The sequence below is a fragment of the Schistocerca americana genome, chromosome 7 (genome assembly GCF_021461395.2).
Source record: "Schistocerca americana isolate TAMUIC-IGC-003095 chromosome 7, iqSchAmer2.1, whole genome shotgun sequence".
Classification (NCBI taxonomy): domain Eukaryota; kingdom Metazoa; phylum Arthropoda; class Insecta; order Orthoptera; family Acrididae; genus Schistocerca; species Schistocerca americana.
The window spans coordinates 56,225,923-56,247,845 of NC_060125.1; the positions used below are offsets into that span (position 1 = coordinate 56,225,923).

The 21,923-nt window shown below is 39.1% G+C and overlaps 1 protein-coding gene across 1 annotated transcript in view; it reads right to left on the minus strand.

Moving 5' to 3' along the window:
* LOC124622170 (modular serine protease-like) overlaps positions 1 to 21,923 on the minus strand; it is a 276,996-nt gene that overhangs the window by 19,830 nt on the left and 235,243 nt on the right. The window contains exons 9-10 of the mRNA XM_047147814.1: positions 5,506 to 5,612; positions 2,780 to 2,956 (exon numbers count right to left, since the gene is read on the minus strand). Of these exons, the coding sequence (XP_047003770.1) occupies positions 2,780 to 2,956; positions 5,506 to 5,612 (284 nt within the window). The remainder of the gene's footprint in view (positions 1 to 2,779; positions 2,957 to 5,505; positions 5,613 to 21,923) is intronic.

Consider the following 21,923-nt stretch of genomic DNA (forward strand, 5'->3'; position numbering starts at 1 on the left):
ACTTCTTTGCTTTTTTGCTTGGTTTTTGTACCAAGGTGCATAAATATTAATGATATGGATGCCTAAGAAGTTATTTGCAATGCTACAACATGATTCAGTACTAGCAACAGCTTTTCTGCTGAAATTCAGTACTGCCTCATATTCTGACATATCTGCTAGTTTAATGGTAGTAATCTATTGTATTAGAATAATATTGGTGTCCATGGCACAATCATATTGTTGGAAATTTATTATCAATTTGATTATGTTCGCATTAATTGCTGAAAGGATATAACTTAGATTTATGCATGTAATCAACTTTTTATTCTGTGTTGTCTGTCCAATTTGACCAGTGACTGTGGTCTTTCTTTTGTTTGTCCAAGTTTTGTTCCTTCACCGTTTCCCTGCTTTGCATGGCCAAATAATTGTTGGCAACTTCGGAGTTTGTTTCCCCATCCTACTTCCTTGAGACAATGCTAGAACTGCTTGTACATTGTAATTTCCTTTCTCGTGCATTATCTTGAGCATCTGAATGCATTCTCATAGCATGTCCCATTGTAGCCATTCTCATTGGCTCAGTACGATCAATGTCCATCAGATCTTCAACAGACATGCCTACAACATCCCTTGTGCCGGTACCTGTTTTGAGTTTCCCTGGATCTTCAATCATTTTGCAATCCTGTCATGGGGCACAGTCTTTTGGAGTACATGCTTTCATCTTCTCAGTATTATGTACTTTGTCTGTGTGCAGTTCTGTTCTGCACTTGTAGGAGTGCAGGAGGAAGTGGTGTCAGGCGTATAGATGGGTTGGCATGATTATAGTGGCCGGGTAGGAAGTGGCACACACTGAAAGTGACATAAAGATGTGAATTGGGAGGGAATGACATGACAGAAAAAGAGGAAACTGTTGGGTGGAGGATGTGGGGCAGTGGATGGCTTGAGACTGAGGACGGGACAATTACAGGAGAGGGGAACGTGTTTTAAGGATAACGCCCATCTGCATGGTGCAGAGAAGCTGGTGGTGGAGGGCAGGATCCAGATAGCTCAGGTTGTTAAGCAGCCACTGAAATAGAACATGTTGTGCCACCACCTTTCATCCTGGTGGATGTCTGGTTCGTATTTGTACCAACATAAAAAGCTGTGCAGTGTTTACAGCAGAGTTAATATATGACAGCGATGCTTTCACAGGTGGCACAGACACCAAAAGCTGCCAAGTTTTCTTTCTTTTGCATGTGCCAATTGAGAAATAAGTGCTTCTGCTTCTTTAACACCTCTAGTCTTCTTTAATCCAAACACATGGACAATCTATAATTTACACTGTTATGACATTGATGTTGCAATGTCTTGAAGGCTTTAACTGCCAGTCTCTCTTTAACTGCCATTTAACTGTAACAAATCACAGTAAGAATGACTCTTGAGAAATCTTCAGTGTGCTGGTGACCTAAAATGACATATTATCACAATACACAGATTGTTACACAAAAAAAAAAAAAAACAAATACCAAAATTCCTTAACCAATATGACATTTCCTGTCATTTTATTGCAACAAATCACAGAAAACAACAATGTGTTTGCATGAGATCTTCAATGTACTGGTGCTTTGAAACATGTAAGTTATAATATGAAACCCACCAAATATGGGAATCAACTAAAAATTACTAAATCCAGGGTGGCGTCTCTGAAGCTCTGCTTGTGACATAGAACACAATATTGCATCATACTGGCCACAGTCCACGAAACAAAATCTGACTTGCTTATTCTGTCCTTCACAGTACAGAATGCTGTGGAATGCGATATTCCATTTGGGGAATGTCACAAAACTCAACTAGCTACTTGTCCATGTCTGAACTTTTTCACATCCTGTGTGAGAAAGATTTAAGGGTGACACCTGGACTAGGTCTTGCAGACATACAAGCCATTATTGATTACAGCTTTTACATCACAAACTGGCCATCCATCATCAAGAGCAGGAGGGAGACAGGCAAGGAAGGAAGGATGGAAGGAAGGAAGGAAGGAAGGAAGGATGGAAGGAAGGAAGGAAGGAAGGAAATTGAAAAAAAAAGAGGTAAAAATGTTGGTACAACAGAAGAGGAAGTTACTACAAATGACAAAACGTGCACAAGTGTTATAGGAAGTAACATGTTTTGCTGTCATTCTCAAAATTTCCCCCACATCTTATGTATCCAAATTCAGGGTTTGTAGCAAATTTTCAATTCCAACATTACCCATAAATTTCACCCTTAATTCCTATTTGTTAATTTCTATTTCTTCTGAGGAAGAAAAATTGATTTATAAACTTCAGAATCTACATAATTATCCATTTCACTTTTTTTCTTATTTTATTTTGTGCACGTTACTTCTGTTGCAAATCATTTTTTTCAGTTATTTGTAAGCCCATCTTCTCTTCTACCTCAAATAATCAGATGAAAGAGGACCACTTTAAAGAAATTAACTTTCAGAGTCATTGTTAAATTAGGAAAGTCAGGTATGATCAGATGTCAGCATACATAAATGAAGGTAAAACATATGCAAACGGCAGCACAAAAGGCAAAAAAAATTAAATAATGTTGAGTACATTAACAAGAAGAAAGAACAACTAATTTCTAGGAAAGAGTATGCCATATGTATGTATGTAAAATGAAATTATTTGCAAGCCTGAAGATACTTGTATTTTAAAGTTCAGTAATCATAAAATTCCAAGTGTAATATTGATATAAAAAATATTTCCATACAAACTCAAGGACAGGAAATAAACTGTGTGCAAAGGAATGATTGAAAACGATAATGACATATACTCACAGAGCCACTATTTCCAGAAGACAGCTGTTCCCTGTCGTATTTACTTTCCAGATCTACACAAACTGGTCTCACAAAATCAGAGATTGTTATTTCAATTTTCAAAACTATTATAGCAATGTCATCTGCATAATTTCGTGTAGCTGCTTCATATGTATCTATTACCTCAATTGATTCAACCTGAAAATTGATTGTATATTAGCTAATTGTGTCCAATGAAGATTCATTCAAGAAAACAATGCTAGATAGTATTTACCTTCAATGATACAAAAAATATAGTACAGCTCATAGACCTATATAATGGTAAAAAGTGTTTCAGAACTAATAGTTCCTTCATCAGGTAGGAGAGATGGATATGTTTTGGAACTTGAAACAGGATGGGCAGACCATTCAGACCTCAGAATGAGAGGACAAGGTTGGTTGAAGGTGAAAGAGGTGGTGTTGGAGAGAGTAGGTCAGAGATGATGGATAGATAATCACTGTGCCAACTTCAGTTCAGAGACGGTAAGGAAAAAATGTGAAGTAAAGATACATTAGTGGGTAAGAGAGGGAATACTGCAATTAAGTGTTAAGAAAAAGAATCGTATCTTTCTGGCCCCTAATTGATCTTTACTTTTTATTTTTCCCTTATTGTTTCTGGACTGAAGCTGGTACAGGGATTACATATCCACCATCTCTGACCTGCTCTCTCAAACACCTCCTCCTTCAGCTTCGTTTACCCTCATCTTCACCACAGGTGACTACCTCCCTTCTGGGGATATGAATGGCCTTCCCCTCCTTTTTCGTATGCCCAAAAATATCCCTCTCTTCTACTGGAAGTATTTCCAAATGCTCGGTAGTGTGTCTCTTTTTTCCAGTAATTCTGTCTCATAATCAAGCACATATTACTTACACATTAAACGAAGTTAAAAACAGATTGCAATAAGAATGTTGCTGTATATGAACATTTATTTGTAGTTGTCATTCTACAGCCAGTTTCTACTTTAACTGATGTAAAATATGGACATATGTTCCAAAATTTGAGATCTGTGTGAAGTGCAGCACAATCTCAGGTATTTAATAAATACTTGATTTATATGTTGGTTTACATTAAGCCATTTTTGATACTTTCAGAACAGTATGTATGAAATTTATTAAAGATGACATACGTAACATTTCAACAAACATATCATACTGCTTCTTATGACCTAGCAGAATAAATTAGATTTTACAATTAGTATTAATTTGGACTGACAATTTTTTTAGACTTTTTATGAGATGGCATCGAAGCCTATTTACCTGGAGCAAGTTTTACGTTTGTGCAGCAGTTCAACAGTTCAGTCTCTCTACTGCTACTGTTGCAAAATTTAGCATTCTATGAAAGCAATAGCATTTCTATATTTATGGATACTAATGCTGCTCTTAATATTTATGCACAGTAAACATAAAATATGTATGTTGTATTTATCAAAAATGGAAATTCATGGACAGAAAATTGTGCAAAATAAGGGAAAGATAACCACTTACTTATAGGTGATTGGTTTGTGGATTCACAGAAACATGTAATAGGAAACTATTAAAGTTATATTTCAAATGTGTAGGTTTTGTCTGTGTGGTTGGTGTGTAAATGTGTGTACTTGTACCAGAAAAAGAGGAAGAGTGCAAAAGCTAGTTTTAACTGTTTTCTGTTACATGTTCCTGTGCACCACACACCAGTCCTCTACAGGTAAGTGGTTTGCCTTTCCTTTATTATATGTATAAATCACATTTTAAAGTTTCAAACCTATTTTTAGCTTCCATGGCCATTGTTAGGCACCTTGTGATGTCCTTTCAAATAAAATACAGTTGGGAACATAATGAACATTTACACTTCTATGAACACCCCAATCAAAATCTCCTAGATGTTTGGATGATGCAGAGCTAAAAATTGTGGAGACCTACATTTCACCCACAATTCCAAGTAGTCCCAAACACTATCTATGGGATTATCATCAGCCAATTCAGTGGGCTAGTCCGTGTGCAGTCAGTTGGCTAAGTATTCACCAGAAAAGGAACATGTGTGAGCAGCCTTGTTACCATGGCTGTTATTTTGGAAGACAGAACAGACCACAACATGTTCATCATGAAGATGTAGAAGAAAGGGCAAGACTTGATCACTGAGAATGGTACAATACAAATCCTGGTTTACACTCAAGGTAACACAAATGAATGGGTCCAAGTCTAGGTATGATAGTGCTTTTCTGCCTTTCAGTCATGTCTCCATATTGATCCATACAAATGACTGGCACATACACACCACTTCACTGCCACGACTTATGACAGCAGTGAAGGTCACATGACTACTTTGTACCAGCTTTGCACCATGTAGAGTGCTTTAAAGCAACGAGTGTGCTCTCCTGCAGGAGTGAACAATATTTTGTTTGGAGAGCTTATGTATTATAACTAAATACTATTGTAACAAAAACATTTAACTTATGCTTCAGCTACATCATTTTCAAAGTAGCTGACATTGTTTCACAGAAAAGAAAATTCTACAGATCAATGTGATTATGTTTCTAGTGGAATCCAGTGATCTCTTCTATCGAAATTTCCCTTATACATGTTCATGGGGGTAAAACATATGCATTATTCTCAGAAACTAATGCCAATCAGCATTATTTAAAGTAAGAACTGTGTGTCATCTATCAAAATTTTCTGCTAAAAGTATGTTTTGTTAATTAAAGGTCTATGAATAACTAACTTTTACTTACTTCAAATCGTTGCTCTGTTTCATCCTTTACATCCCATCCTCTGTGGTATTTGCCAGCTCCGATCATGTAATCTTTAGGATCTTTTGATTTTACAAAACAGTGAGCAGCTGTTAGGGGGAAAAAAAAAAACAAAAACAGAGTTGGTGTACCACTCTCCACAATGCAAATACAAGACGAAATCTACAAATAAATGTATTTAGTTATAACATATATTTTTCTGGGATATCCTAATATCAAAAACCTATTGTCTATTACCTTTATTATTATTATTATTATTATTATTATTATTATTATTATTATTATCATCATCATCATCATCTTGCTTTCTTTTCTCAGACGTTATGTCTGGTCAAAAATGGAAAGTGACACAGACCTTGATCAAGCGTGACTTCCTTTTAACTGTACGGTATATGTTACATTGCATTTAGGAACTTTCAGGTAATTGAACATGTATCAATAATTACAGATTTCTGTAGTTGTATATAATTCTGGGTATCTGGTAATAAATGTTGTGTATACTTGTGATCTGTATCCAGTTGTGTTGGTTCCTAAGTTTGTTGCTTGGTAATAACAGAACATGAGGTGCCTGTTAACTTCATCTGGCCATCTCATCATCTGTCTTTGTTTTCCTTCTAGAGTGGTTGCAGGAAGCATATCCTGCAAAACACCTCTATTTGGATTTAAATCATTTTCCGTGTGGCTAGCAGTGTCGTTACCATTGTGGATGGGCATAGGTTTCAAGCGTCGTCCCCGACCATGACAGCGCTTGTCCGAGGCTTCATTAGTTCTGTCCTGAACCAACTAATCACACTAAAAGGGGGTTAGCCCTATTAGTGGTTTGTTATTTTCGTCGCCTTTTATGACTGGCAGAACATACCGGAGGCCTATTCTTTTCCCGGGCCTCCACGGGGTTTATTATCATTATCATTATTATTATTAGTAGTAGTAGTAGTAGTAGTAGTAGTAGTAGTAGTAGTAGTAGTTGTTGTTGTTGTTGTAGTAACAACAAGCGAGGATTAATTTTAGATTAAATGTGACACTGTTTAGCACAGTGTTATGACCAAGTCAGGAATTGTCTCAAAGACAACATAACACTTACTAGCTTATCAGAGGCTACATGCATTTGTCTGGTATCACACTTGTGTTATGGTGCTACTTGGATGGCAGTTGCATTGAAATTGATACTGTGCAACAAATATTTACATTGAAAAACTAAAGAGAAGTATTCTCATCAACCATTACAGAAGAACAAAAAAGGGGAAGGGGAACTTATATTCATAGAATTCACCATCCAAGTTTGCTGCTCTGATTGTTCTGATATACTTAGCTTTGTGTGAGGCATTTATGAGAGTGAATCATTTGTTTACAGCATGCTCTTGTGTCAACAATTACTACTATGTAACTCATGCGTCAATATTCAGTTATAGTACATCATTACATTAGTGTTATTTGGTGGTATCCATGTGCAATGACAAAATTTTGAGGAGGAGTTCTAGCCATCTGCAAACCTGCATACACCACAGCAAAAGTCATCAGCAGAAACTCTGCAAAAATTTCCATCACAAGAATTAGACAAAAGTCACTCAACTGGTGACCAATGTGCCTAATTCCATATCCAGTGTTGATACAGCAAGAGTGTGTTTCAGATGTAAATGAACATAGAGATATTTAATGTATTTGTGCAACTGAAGGACAAGAACTTATGAAAAATTTACCCTATGATTACCTGGAAACTACTTTATGGCTCATTGTCATCATTTATAGAGAATATTGTTAATGTTTGTGAACTCATATGACTGATGACTGGAATTCAGACAGCATTGAAATCAGCTGTGAGTGCTAACATGTTAGTGAACTCAGAAAAAAATTAGATGCCTATATTCTCTTGTATAGTGTTAAGGAATTGCTCAAAACACTGAAAAAAGCGTGTTATTCAGTGAACTGCATCTGTTACTATCAACAAATAATGTACCAAGAAGATTACCAGACCCATTGAACTGACGATCATACGCACTTGCTGACATTTTATTCCCAAGTATTACCAATGCAAGTTGTTATTCAGGTGTTGCCAAGTATCCCCACTGTAAAGCAGAATTTTAATTGCACACAATTTGGACGTACCAGGTATGCAAAAACCAAATCAGATGTTTTAATGTGACATTCACCATCCTATAAGGCCCCTTATATTATATGCGCTGACTGCAGTGGTGTACATTTCCCCCACAAACAGATCATGCATTCAGCATCATAGAAGGAGAATGACTGAGGAATTAAGTTTTATCCATAAAATCTCCTTAGCAGAAGTTCAAGCTATGGCAAACTTTCTTCATATGCTAAGGAAGTTATAAGTGGTCACTGTTACTAAACCACCCTGACCACTACAACCAGCAGACAAATCCCATGTGTTGCACTGGACATATTATAACAGTTCCCAGCAATGAAACCATCACAGCCTGCATGCATCTCCACTGCAAGCAATAGTGGAGGTTCACTTTCAACATGCTGTAAGCTAATGTTAGGAATTGACTGCTCGATCAACTTAGCACCAAGTAACCCCCTCTCATCACAGTAGGTATCTTTCACTTTTATCAACCATCCCAATTTTCTGGAATTGTCTAGTAACAATGCTTGGCAGTTCCATGGGAGATATCACAGCCTACCTACATCTAGATGTATACTTTGCAAGCCACCTTATGGTGTGTTGTGGAGGGTACTGCTGACACTGCTATCTGTTCCCCCAGAAAAATGGTTGTCTGTAAAGCTTTGTATGACATCTAATTTTTTTCATTTTCTCATCATGATCATTTCATGATATGTATGTGGGAAGAAATAATATGTTGTCAAACTATTCTTGGAATGTAATATCTGTAAATTTCAATAGCAAACCTCTCCTGATGCACAATGCCTCACTTGTAGCATTTGCCACAGCACATCAGTCAAGCTCAGGGCACATAAGGAACAATACTTTGGCCCAGTATAGCACCCAAGACCTAACTGATGACACATGTAATCTTGTTTTAGTAGTAAGGTCAACTGGATCTAGATGCCATTCATCCAAGAAAGAATCCTCCGTATCTTCAAGTTGACAAACAGGACTATGTATCCTTCAACTGAATACACAGTTAGTGAGATCTAATAGATAACCTGCTCAATTTGATGCTAACCATTCATTGGTCAGAACTGATTATTGCAGAGACATGGTTGAAGCACAACTTAGGTACTCCTGCTGTAACATAATTTGGAAAGACCAAATTGATGGGATGGATGACACTATCCTGTTCAGCCTTCAAACTATAGAATACGAGCAATTAATATTCCCTTTATCACTAAAAAAAAAAAAAAAAAAAAAAACCACACCACTCTGGCCCATGGCAGTGCACATTAATCTACCAGCTGTGTTGCGTAACTATCCAACTAGACACATGGCAGGAACTGTTTCTAGACTTTTATATACCGATTTCTTGATGACTCTTCATCTGGATTCTTTTTGCCTTTTAATTTAATAGCAATAATTTGAAAGCCAGATTTGTTAATTCAGGTGTCGCTGCATTGCTTGACATCTTGGTTGAATTTTCCCAATGCAGTTTCCTTAACTGCAGTCTTCTGTAATACTCATTTGCATATGGTATGGCTCTAATCCCTAAACCAATACATATGCTTTGAACTCTGAGAATTCAAAATCATCATCATCATCATCGTCGTCGTCATGGATATCTATAGGCTGCTTCACACTCAATGTACCTACATTTGGTTCAGGAATTGGATGGTTGGCTTAAATAGAACATTAAAATGCCTCCCTCAATGGATGATCCTTAGCCCAATATTGCATAGCACTGAAACTTCTCCACTACCACCCATTAAAACTATTACTTGACATGAATTAGGTTTCACTGTCATAGTATTTCAAGACTGGCTGATACAAAATGTACTAACAATATCACCACCCAAATTGCAAGCAGTGATGTTTACTTGCCAACATGTATAGCATCTTGCTCCACAGGTGAAGTTGGGAGGCTATACAGTAATAGTAACCTTGACTGCACAGGACTGATCTACGTTTCATGGCTGATGTGGTATGCCCACATCAGGCATCACCGCCTGAGGCTATAACAAGCAATAAATGTTGTGGTGGCACTAACTTTGTATTTGGTGAACACACATCCTGTCCTCCCATGATGCTTATCTTGTACCACAGTATTAAAGTTAGCATCCGCCAATTACACAATACACACTGTCACTGGATTACAATGTTGATCAAAGTAAAGCTGACAACACCAAACAATGGTAATCTATTTGATGCAGTAGGAAAGCCTCTCCATACTTGGTGTTAGTTCCCAGTAGGTAACTCTGGAGCTCCCTGTTGTCTAGAAATTAACAAACCTACAGGAGTTTTTAGACCAGTTACATTTCTCTTTTGAAATAAAAAATACATTGTTCAATAATGCCCAGTACGTAACAGGAATGTTCTGTTGGCTCTCATAAATGTTCATATTATGACCATAATCCAGAAAGGTGGTTTGCAACAATGATGTTTAATTTAGGAGAACTTTCTCTGGATCCAACACAATGAAGATCTCCAACAAAATAAATATATGGCTCGCTTAAAATCACTGTGATTTTGCATATTTTAAAAGAGGAACATTATTAATGGAGCTATAACACAGCAGAGATGATTCATTTCAAGTTTACATTCCTTCAGACATATTCCCTAAACCTCATCATGTAGAAGAGTCTTCAGGGATGTGAAATAAATGTAGCTGAACATTAGCACACAGAAGCAGAAACTGCAGGCTACAGCTGTAAAGTATAGTAACTATAAATTATGGCAGTGGTAATTTACTCACACAGTTAATTATTGGAATTATTTCTAGATAACTTTATCTTTGATGAAAGACACTGCTGCTCCTCTTGTACTACTCAGATGCTGGTTTCATCTAGTACTACGAACAAAGCAGAAAATACAGGATGGAATGTAATAATATTCTGAAAAGAAAAGCTGCTACTCACCATATAGCAGAGATACTGAGTTGCAGATAGGCACAACTAAAAGACTCTCACAATTAAAGCTTTCTGCCATTAAGGCCTTCGTCACGACTGCAGTCTCAGGCAACAACTGAAACCACCAGTTGCCTGAGACTGCAGTCATGTTTGCACGCGTGCGCGTGTGCGTTGATGAAGGCCTTGATGGCCGAAAGCTTTGTGTCTTTTAGTTGTACCTGTCTGCGACTGAGTATCTCCACTACATGGTGAGTAGCAACTTTCCTTTTCATAATATTGCTACAAACAAAGTGTTTATATGACTTTACCTAGAATGCTGTTAGCTGTCTATATACCGATGCTTGAGTGCATATAATGTGGTAATTTGTAAGAGAAGTGCTTTGTAAATTAAGCATCAATTTTGTTTTTTGAATAGCTGGAGTTGAAAAAGTGCCTATAAACAGAAGTAGCCACTAAATTCCTCAAGATGGGATTAGATTACACCCTACGGTATGACATGCATAACAAAAAAATTAGTAAACTATCCAGACACCTGTTAGTGAACTTGAATGCGGGGTGTGTCCAGCCTTCAAATTTATGACAACTTGGTATCTGCTGGGGGTACATTCAATGAAATATTTGAATGTCTCTGGACGAATGGTATACCATTATTCCTCCAAGAGCTGAAACCAGAGAATGTTGTGATGTTGGATGCAGGGGTCTGGAGTGAAGTCTACATTCCAACTCATCCCAAAGGTGTTTCATTAGGTTCCAACTGGGACTGTGGACACACCAGTCCATTTCAGGAATGTTATTGTTCATAAACCAATGCCTCACAGATTCTGCTTTATGGCACGGTGCACTGTCATGCTCATTAAAACTGTCATCTCTGAACTGTTCCTCTACTGTGCTCTAAATGCAGTAAGGGGACTGCACCACAACAATGAAAAACACCTCCATACTTCACTGTTGGCACTACACCTGATGGGATTTAACATTTTGGCAGCTGTCACACCCAAACCTTTCCACTGGATTGCCAGTGGCTGTAGTGTGATTCACCACTCCAAATCACTCGTTTCCAGTAATTACCTATGTAGCAGCGTAGCTCTTTACAATGCCTCAAATGTCACTTAGGACTGACTACAGGAATGGGTGGCTTATGAGGAGCTGCTTGACCATTGTTCCTCATTCTTTTTAATTCCCTATGTGTTATCACTGTGCTGACTGGATTGCTGGTAGCGCCTTGGAACTCATGAGTGACTGCTTCTACTGATTTCATGTGACTTTTTATAACCACAATGCCAGACAGTCCTGTCTGTCATTACACGAGGTCTGCCAGGTTTTGTCTCCGCTGTCATTCCTTCATGTTTCCATTTTACAATCACATCAATAACTGTTGACTTTTGCAGCTTTAAAACTGTTGAAATGTTCCAGGTGGTGTCTTTACTCATGTGCACCCAATGACTAGTCCACATTTGATGCCACTGATTTCTCCTGACTGAGGTATTCTGCTTCTCTACTGACAACCTAATACACTCCACCTCCTTTTATACTGAAGGATTCACCTCATGATATCTAGTGGTCAATTAATTACATAGGGGTTTTTTGATACTTTTGATAAGACAGTTTAGACTGAGATGATTGTGGTATGTATTTGATGTCCTCAGTAAAGTGTGCAATACTGAAACACTGAAAGGTAAATATATTAACTTGTACACTCAGTACTCACATATTGCTTTTCATTTTGAGGTGTTTCACTCAGAGATAATTATTAAGCAGAAAAGTGCCTTTTTCCTCTATAATTAAACATCTATTTCTGGAGCTCGGTATCCTGACAGTGCCTTTTATTTACATTCACAAAAATTTATATATTTTTACAAAAAATAAATACATCCACTTCTATCAGACCAGTCACTTTCAGGCAACTTGTTGTATGGAACAACTCTCATAGATCTTACACTGTCACTGACCAATTATATGTATGTAAGAACATTGCACCAGAACTGCTTTGGAAAAATTGGAAATTTGTGGTAAGTTCTATGGGACCAAACTGCTGAGGTCATCGGTTCCTAGGCTTACACACTACTTAATCTAACTTAAACTGACTTATGCTAAGGACAAGACAAACACCCATGACCTATGTGATCCTCTGTTTCCTATTGTTAATATACAACTACATCAATACACAAGGAATGCTTTTAATGTCATACAGTGGAATTTTATACACATACATCATTGGGATAATGTGTTATGACTTTTATATCATTAACTGTTTCATTTAGTGCACTTTTGCACAGTATGCAAACAGGATAATTAACAGGAATATTTAAACTTCTAAACCAGAGCAGTAAGGTGTATTAATGAAGGACTGTTTAAACAACCTCACAATTTTTTTTAGGATTTTAGATCACAATAGTGTATACCCTGCTGGGGTATCACACTAGTGTGTCAATAAAGCCAGCAAGAGAAACTTTGTGAATGAAGACAGTAATGACCATGCAAAGCAACAGTGAGAGAACTGTTGCAGAAATCAACAATTCCATATCAATATATATGAAAGAATGGCCATAGGTCAAATGTACGGATTTATAAGCATATTTCACTAGGATAAGCATGGATACTGCCAACAGGAAAACAGAGGAGGTCTTTGGAGAAAAGAGAAGCAGCTGTATGAATATCAAGAGCTCAGATGGAAAACCATTACTAATCGAAGAAGAGAATACTGAAAGAAAGAAGGAGTATATAGATGGTCTATGCAAAGAAGAAGAAGAAGAAGAAGATGAAGTTGAAGGCAATATTATAGAAAGAAAAGATGGCTATGGTGACGACGAGATGGGAGATATGATATTGCGAAAAGAATTTGATGGCACTGGAAGTCGAAATGAGGCCCTTGGAATAGATGATCTTCTGTCACAATTACTGACAGCCTTGGGAGAGCCAACCACAACCAGACTTCAAGAAGAATGTAATCATTCCAATTGCAAAGAAAGCAGGTACTGATAGGTGTGAATATTACCAAACTATCACTGCAAACTATCACTGCAAACTATCACTGCAAACTATCACTGCAAACTATCACTGCAAACTATCACTGCAAACTATCACTGCAAACTATCACTGCAAACTATCACTGCAAACTATCACTGCAAACTATCACTGCAAACTATCACTGCAAACTATCACTGCAAACTATCACTGCAAACTATCACTGCAAACTATCACTGCAAACTATCACTGCAAACTATCACTGCAAACTATCACTGCAAACTATCACTGCAAACTATCACTGCAAACTATCACTGCAAACTATCACTGCAAACTATCACTGCAAACTATCACTGCAAACTATCACTGCAAACTATCACTGCAAACTATCACTGCAAACTATCACTGCAAACTATCACTGCAAACTATCACTGCAAACTATCACTGCAAACTATCACTGCAAACTATCACTGCAAACTATCACTGCAAACTATCACTGCAAACTATCACTGCAAACTATCACTGCAAACTATCACTGCAAACTATCACTGCAAACTATCACTGCAAACTATCACTGCAAACTATCACTGCAAACTATCACTGCAAACTATCACTGCAAACTATCACTGCAAACTATCACTGCAAACTATCACTGCAAACTATCACTGCAAACTATCACTGCAAACTATCACTGCAAACTATCACTGCAAACTATCACTGCAAACTATCACTGCAAACTATCACTGCAAACTATCACTGCAAACTATCACTGCAAACTATCACTGCAAACTATCACTGCAAACTATCACTGCAAACTATCACTGCAAACTATCACTGCAAACTATCACTGCAAACTATCACTGCAAACTATCACTGCAAACTATCACTGCAAACTATCACTGCAAACTATCACTGCAAACTATCACTGCAAACTATCACTGCAAACTATCACTGCAAACTATCACTGCAAACTATCACTGCAAACTATCACTGCAAACTATCACTGCAAACTATCACTGCAAACTATCACTGCAAACTATCACTGCAAACTATCACTGCAAACTATCACTGCAAACTATCACTGCAAACTATCACTGCAAGATACTAACACAAATTCTTTATGGAAGAATGGTTCATTGGTTGATTGGGGAGGTGACCAAACAGTGAGGTCATCACTCCCATGAACTAAGGTGGCAGAAAGCAAGGGATGCACAACAGAAATAGGACAGGACAGTCCAGTCAAGGGGGAAGAAAAAATGGGTAGACAAAGATGTAAAACGAATGTCAAGGCAGCAGAAAGAGGAAAGTGGAGGGGGTGGGGGGGGGGGGGGGGAGGGGAAGGAGGGCCATGGAAAGAGCAGGGGCGTCCCAGTAATGATTGCATTGGGGATGAGCTCTGCCACCAACCCTTCCAAATGCTAACGCCATACCATCATCATGACACAATGTGGACAACATGAGGGGAAGAAGACACAGAAAAACAGGAAACAAAACATTACAGAAGACCAGATAAAATGTAGGGAAAAGGGGCGGGGGGAGGGAGAATCTAACTGGTGTGGAAGGGAGGCCAAGGCCTCCATTACCAATGCCAACATCAATGATAATGCTAACTAAGGGACTCGAGTTCCAGAGAGAAATTCAATGACTCAAATCTGGGAGGACAAACCAATTTTGGGAAGAAAACTGAAGATAGGCATAACCATGTGAGTATTGTCCACTAACACCTGGGACAATGCGATGTTGGAGGGCATATTTAGTGCAAAGGGCCAAAATGTGGGAGCAGTCCAGCAAAATACAGATGATCATGAGCGGAGCCCTGCAACTAGAGAGGGAAGGTGGCTCAGTACTGAGTACAAAACGAAGGGTCAACATAGTATGGCTGATATGAGGATGGCAGATTCCTGCCAGAAGGGGTGGAGGAAAGAAGACCACATGTTGTGAGTCTCCTTGATTACACAAAATTTATTAGACAAGGGGGTGCCCCACAAAGGGTGATGGGTATTAAAATCACAAATAAAAGAAAGGGAGGGGAGAGTGTTGAAGGAGGGCAGTGGGTGTAGGTTGCCTCTCAGGAGGGGGATGAAGATTGCAAAGCATGACTGCAGAGCTCAAGTGGATGCAGACATCAACTGTTTCCAATGTAGTACAAGTGTAGTACATGTGCTCATAACATCTCTATGGACCAATGTGCAAATGACACTGAAATCCCTCAATGGGCCAACCCAATTCTGACAGAAAACATGGAATCCGTGAAGGACTGGTGAGTGGGCATTAGTAAAACAAGATTTCTGGAGAATGACACAAGCTGCTGAATTAAAGGAAATATGAGACTGCAATGCTGGGAGATGACAGTAGTATCAATTACACTTCCATTGAATAACCACGGAAAGGGGATTATTCTTCTTCTCTTTCATAGGTCGAGGAAGACAGAGCATGGAGGGAGATTAGGATGCTGCAAGATCCAGAACAGAACAGAGAGAGAGAGAGAGAGAGAGAGAGAGAGAGAGAGAGAGAGAGAGAGAGAGAGAGAGAGAGAGAGAGAGCAGGTGCCTGAGTTGTGGTGACAGGCCTCTGAAGAAGGCTGTGGGAGATGCAGGGGAAAGAGAGAGGAGAGGGAGCCAGTACTGGGGTAAGGAGGACTGAGGAGAGTGAAAGGATGTAACAGAAGCTAAGTTACATGTCAATGACACAGGGTGAAGACAGCCATATTTCTGACGAGCTTCAGTGTAGGATAAATGATCAAGGGACTGATACTCACATACTCTCTCTCCCTTGTTATGAACCATGGAATCTGGTGAGTGTCTATGAGTGTCTAGAGTGACAGTCATGACAGTTAACACACAAAGGTAGAACAACACATGGGTGCTTCTCATGGAATGGGTGTCCACATTCACCTCATAGTGTGTCCCCATTCCATGGGAAGACATGTGCCTGCAACACAAGCACTGTAAACACCTCACATGTTGTGGAATGTATGGCTTCACACCACACCTTATCCAGGAAGATATCTCCCTCAAATGTCAGAATAAAAGTGCCAGTATCGGTGTGATTGCCCTTACAACCTTTTTTAACATGGCAAACAAAATGAACTCCTGTCATTCCAGACTGGCCTGGAGTTTTTCATCAGTTTTAAGGATGAGATTCCTCTGAACAAAGATTAACTCAACAATATTCAGAGACTAGTGAGAAGTAATGGACATGAGGATGTAGCCAAGATGGTCACAAGCATGAAGGACTGCAGATCGGGCTACTGATGTTTTGACAACAGCAAACCTGGGTACACCTTAATGAGAGACTTCAATTCACCATACTTTTCTTCAATAGTTTCCACAAAAAGTAACAGGTTGGCAGGGGTGAACATGTCCTTATCAGTCCTACTGCAGACTAGGTAACGGAGAAAGTGTTTCACCCCAACCCGGCAAGTCTGGGCCCCCTCACAGGATGGAACCCAGGAATGGAAGAAGACAAGGTCAGAAGAAGCAGCATTAAGTGATTCATTATCAACCAAACAGAATGTCCATAGAAGAACAGCCATTTTTTTGGAGCTAATACATTTCATACAAAAAAGAATCTGCACTGATACCACCCACTCCAATCAGGGTCTCTCCCAATGGGCACCAACTAGCCACAGCAAAGGCCGTCTGGCACAGCAGCTGTTGTCAGGAGTTCCAATTCTCCAGAATGACAAGCAACCACTCCTAGGCGTATCTGGGTAGGCAACAGCTCAGATATCAGGAATGTGACCAATATGTTGTCAATGGGCTCAGCAGATGGTTACATTATAGTCCTCACCACACAGAATGGCTACACATGCTGGTGACCTGGAAGGGCAAGGGCAGGGGGTGTATATCAGGAAAGGGAGAGAGGAAAGGGGGTGGGGGGGAGCAATCCACATTGTAGATGCTAAGGAGGCATTCGTAGACTCAGAGAAAGCTTTTGACAGTGTTGATTGGAATACTCTCTTTCAAATTCTGAAGGTGGCAGGGGTAAAATACAGGGAGCGAAAGGCTATTTACAATTTGTACAGAAAGCAGATGGCAGTTATAAGAGTCGAGGGGCAAGAAAGGGAAGCAGCGGTTGGGAAGGGAGTGAGACAGGGTTGTAGCCTATCCCCAATGTTATTCAATCTGTATATTGAGCAAGCAGTAAAAGAAACAAAAGAAAAGTTCGGAGTAGGTATTAAAATCCATGGAGAAGATATAAACCTTTGAGGTTCGCCAATGACATTGTAATTCTGTCAGAGACAGCAAAGGACTTGGAAGCGCAGTTGAACGGAATGGACAGTGTCTTGAAAGGAGGATATAAGATGAACATCAACAAAAGAAAAACGAGGATGATGGAATGTAATCGAATTAAGTCGGGTGATGCTGAGGGAATTGGATTAGGAAATGAGACAGTTAAAGTAGTAAAGGAGTTTTGCTATTTGGGGAGAAAAGTAACTGATGATGGTCGAAGTAGAGAGGATATAAAATGTAGGCTGGCAATGGCAAGGAAAGCGTTTCTGAAGAAGAAAAATTTGTTAACATAAAGTATAGATCTAAATGTAAGGAAGTCGTTTCTGAAAGTATTTGTATGGAGTGTAGCCACGTATGGAAGTGAAACATGAACGATAAATAGCTTAGACAAGAAGAGAATAGAAGCTTTCAAAACGTAGTGCTACAGAAGAATGCTGAAGATTAGATGGGTAGATCACATAACTAATGAGGAGGTATTGAATAGAATTGGGGAGAAGAGGAGCTTGTGGCACAACTTGACTAGAAGAAGGGATCGGTTGGTAGGACATGTTCTGAAACATCGAGGGATCACCAATTTAGTATTGGAGGGCAGCGTGGAGGGTAAAAATCAAAGAGGGAGACCAAGAGATGAATACTCTAAGCAGATTCAGAAGGATGTAGGCTGCCATAGGTACTGGGAGATGAAGAAGCTTGCACAGGATAGAGAAGCATGGAGAGCTGCATCAAACCAGTCTCAGGACTGAAGACCACAACAACAACAAGGAGGGTGTTCTTCCTCAAATAGCTCAAACTATGGAGACAAAATTTAGAAGTGGAGGTCAAACCCCAAAGAAGGACCAAAGGTGACAAAAAGGAAGGATGAAAAGGAAACGGTAAGGAGAACGAAAACCAGAAGGAATACAAGAATGTGGGTCAAAAGCCAGGATGAGATAAGTAAGAATACCAGGAGAAGGGGATGAGGAGGCACAGGGAAAGGAATGAGGACGTGGAGGGAGGGGCACAGGGAAGGAAATGCTGCACGCAAAGGAAGAATGGGCTGCTACAGCTTGGCGCCCCAAGCTCTCCCATGCATGAACTCTCAAAAGTCTGTGAGCCCCCACAGGAGTACAGAAGAATAGAGAAACTGCTGGAAGCTGACATTTGGGAAGATAAGTTCGGATCCCTGAGAAATATAGAAAACTCAAGACAATACTGACCCTATGACTTCCCTTGGAAGATAGGTTAATGGGAGGCAACCTACCATATTTCCCCCCGAGTATGATGACCCTGAATGTAAGATTACCCTCTCTTTTTCTTTTCTTCTTTTTTATTATTTAAGAGGCTCCTTGGAAAAATATATATTCTGATTAATTAAAATTACAAACTTATATTGACCTAACATATCTGCCTAGAAAGTTTAGACAACTTTTCCATTTATTGATTGACTATATTTTGATAATACAAGGAAAAACACACACAAGAAATTATTTACATTAATTTTTATCCTCACTGCCTTGTTTGTTTAGCCTGTTGTCAGTGGTATCACTATTTTAAATCATCATTATGGTCATCTTAACAGAAACTTATGTCTTCATTTTCACAAATATTAGTTTGTTTATTCCAAACATGTTGCAATTTCTGAAGTTGCAGTTATGGTGGAACCTGACACCACATCTGTTTTTTTTTCCTGAGTAAATAGTGGATTTCATTTCTATACTGATGTGAGAATATGATTTTGTTCATAGTTGCAGCTGCAGAATATTTCACAAAAGATAAAAAGTCAGTTGTCAGTTAAACAAGAAGACCTTTACTTTGTTCACTTCAGAAGTGAAGTAGCCTCAAATCATTAGTAAGCCAATGTCAAACATAAGAATTGGATTGTCGTGTCCTTTGCTACAGAGTCAATAAAACAGAGTGCATTTCTAAAAATATACGATGTACTCGATGAGTGGCAAATGATTAACTGTCAAATTTCACATCATTCATAGTATGTGCTAGGAAAGTCAGCCACCGAACTAATCAAGTTTGGTGGTTGACTTTTCTCACATGTACCATGTATGATATCAAATTTGACAGTTAATCATTTGCCAATCATTTTTAGAGATGTTACTCTGTATTACTGAGTCTGTAGTAAATGACACAATCATCCAATTCTCATTTTTGCCACTGGATTACTAATAATTTGAGCCCATTTCACTTATGAAGATGACAGATTAAACTGCTGAAACTGTTTAAGTGAACCAAATGAAGAGTTTCTAGTGCAGCTGATGACTGGCCTTTTATCTTCGGTGATGTGAAAACGTTACAGTGTCTTTTGCTTCCAAATATATCGTTTGCCTGCTGTCCTCTCATTGGGAGTGTAGAACCAGCAACTGACACCACCAGCTGTTTCCATCATACCTCACAATGAGTGTTGACAGCACTGCAGCACAAAACACCCACTAGCTCCAACCTAGACTTTTATCATGCCCTGCAGAAACTTAAGCTATTGTTGAGGTTTTATCCAATTTTGAAGTCAGTTCAATTTCAGGTTCAAAAGGATTCAGGCAAACAACTGTTTCAAACATGGCAGATGCTCTCAGAAAGCCAAACTAAGCAGTGTAGATTCCCATGGTTGGCAACAAGGTGAAATTTGCTGCCTGTGCAACACCCTCCCTCCCCACATTCATCACTGTTCAACTTCTCAGCCAAGCTGGTGTCACTGTTCCCCCTCCAGCCATTCTGTAGTGCTGTGCTTGAGCGACAGTTAAACATGGCCATCAGTGTCTTCTAGTGTACAGGCCTTATGCAACAACAGCAACAACTTTGTAAATGAAAGACTGCAATCATGATTCAGTACAACTCTCAAAATTTTGCTTGTTCCATGATCTAGTAACATATGTCTGCACTATCTCCACAACAGTTATTTCCATCATAATTTATTCTTGTGGTAACAACTTGCGACCGAACCGCCGAATCTTTCCATCAGTAAATGGGGTATGTTCTCAACTGACTCGGTTGTTTTAACCCCCTCCACTGACGGAATGACCCGCTTCCTAATTCCGTATGTATAAAGTCAATACGGACTTGTAGCTGTCACGCCTTTGCGCTTACTGCTACGTATTTTAACCGTAAATAGCTCAGTCCTAATGGTAAGAGGTAGCAGTGAATTCACGTTGTTAATCTTTGAATACAGCACAGCTGCCACAAGCTCAGCTCACCTTTACTCCACTCCTACCCTCGCCATTGCACCACATTAACTAGGTGCTACATGGACCTTGCTAAATTCACTTGCGTATACATTTTTGACCGTTACTTGCCAGTATTTACCTATTGGATTAGTACACTCCCAACTGGACTATTTCCCAAAGAGCTGTGATGATTGAACGGGTTCGATCCACGGCCTACAGTGCCCTACAGTTCACACGGTAACACTGCCTACCTGACCCACTTAACTTGGTAGTGAGCTTATGTATCCAATCACCACTGCTAGCAGCAGTGGGTAATCATATCAGCACGACGAGAGCAGCAGACTTACCGTCGAATCCTCCTGAAAATACTTATAACTACGGTCGCCAGCTCTGAAGGAGCAAAAGAATAAATCAGTTTTTTGGCTCGTTTCAAAGTGAAACGGCTTGAGTTGAATTTAAACTTAATTCTGAATATTACTATTTCTGATCACTCTAGGTGATTCTACAAAGCAAATACTCTCTCAATTTCTGTGAGTTGGCTTGGTAATTACCACCAAGACAACTTATGCAACTTAGGTTAACAAAATTCTATCCTTCAACTTATTTAATGATTTTGGATATTACTCTTTGGACAATTGATATAGAATTAGTTAAGTGACTTTACTTGAAAGGTTACTCAGAAAAATTTAAGTAACTATAAATAGGCGACTCATTCTGGTGTGACCATTGCTCTTTTCAACATTCTTATACGCTAAAGTATTCTACACCCAAAAGAATTGTGAATGAAAGAGGCGATGGTGGCCTCAGTCTGATTTCACTACACTATGTTTCAGGTTACTACACTTTACAATGAACAACATGCGTCGTAATTTTACTCATTAATATATTCTGTCTTCTGCACTTGCACAAAAGAAAACTGGTATTCTCCTTTTACATGTATACAAAGTTCGACTTAACAATTGCAAGCAGTCTTGCCTTGGGTAGACGTGTCGGTGCTGGTGGTGAGATGCATGTGGCTAACGCAGCTCTTCACGCCTCATGCCCTCAATGGCGGCTGGAACTACGAGCTGTA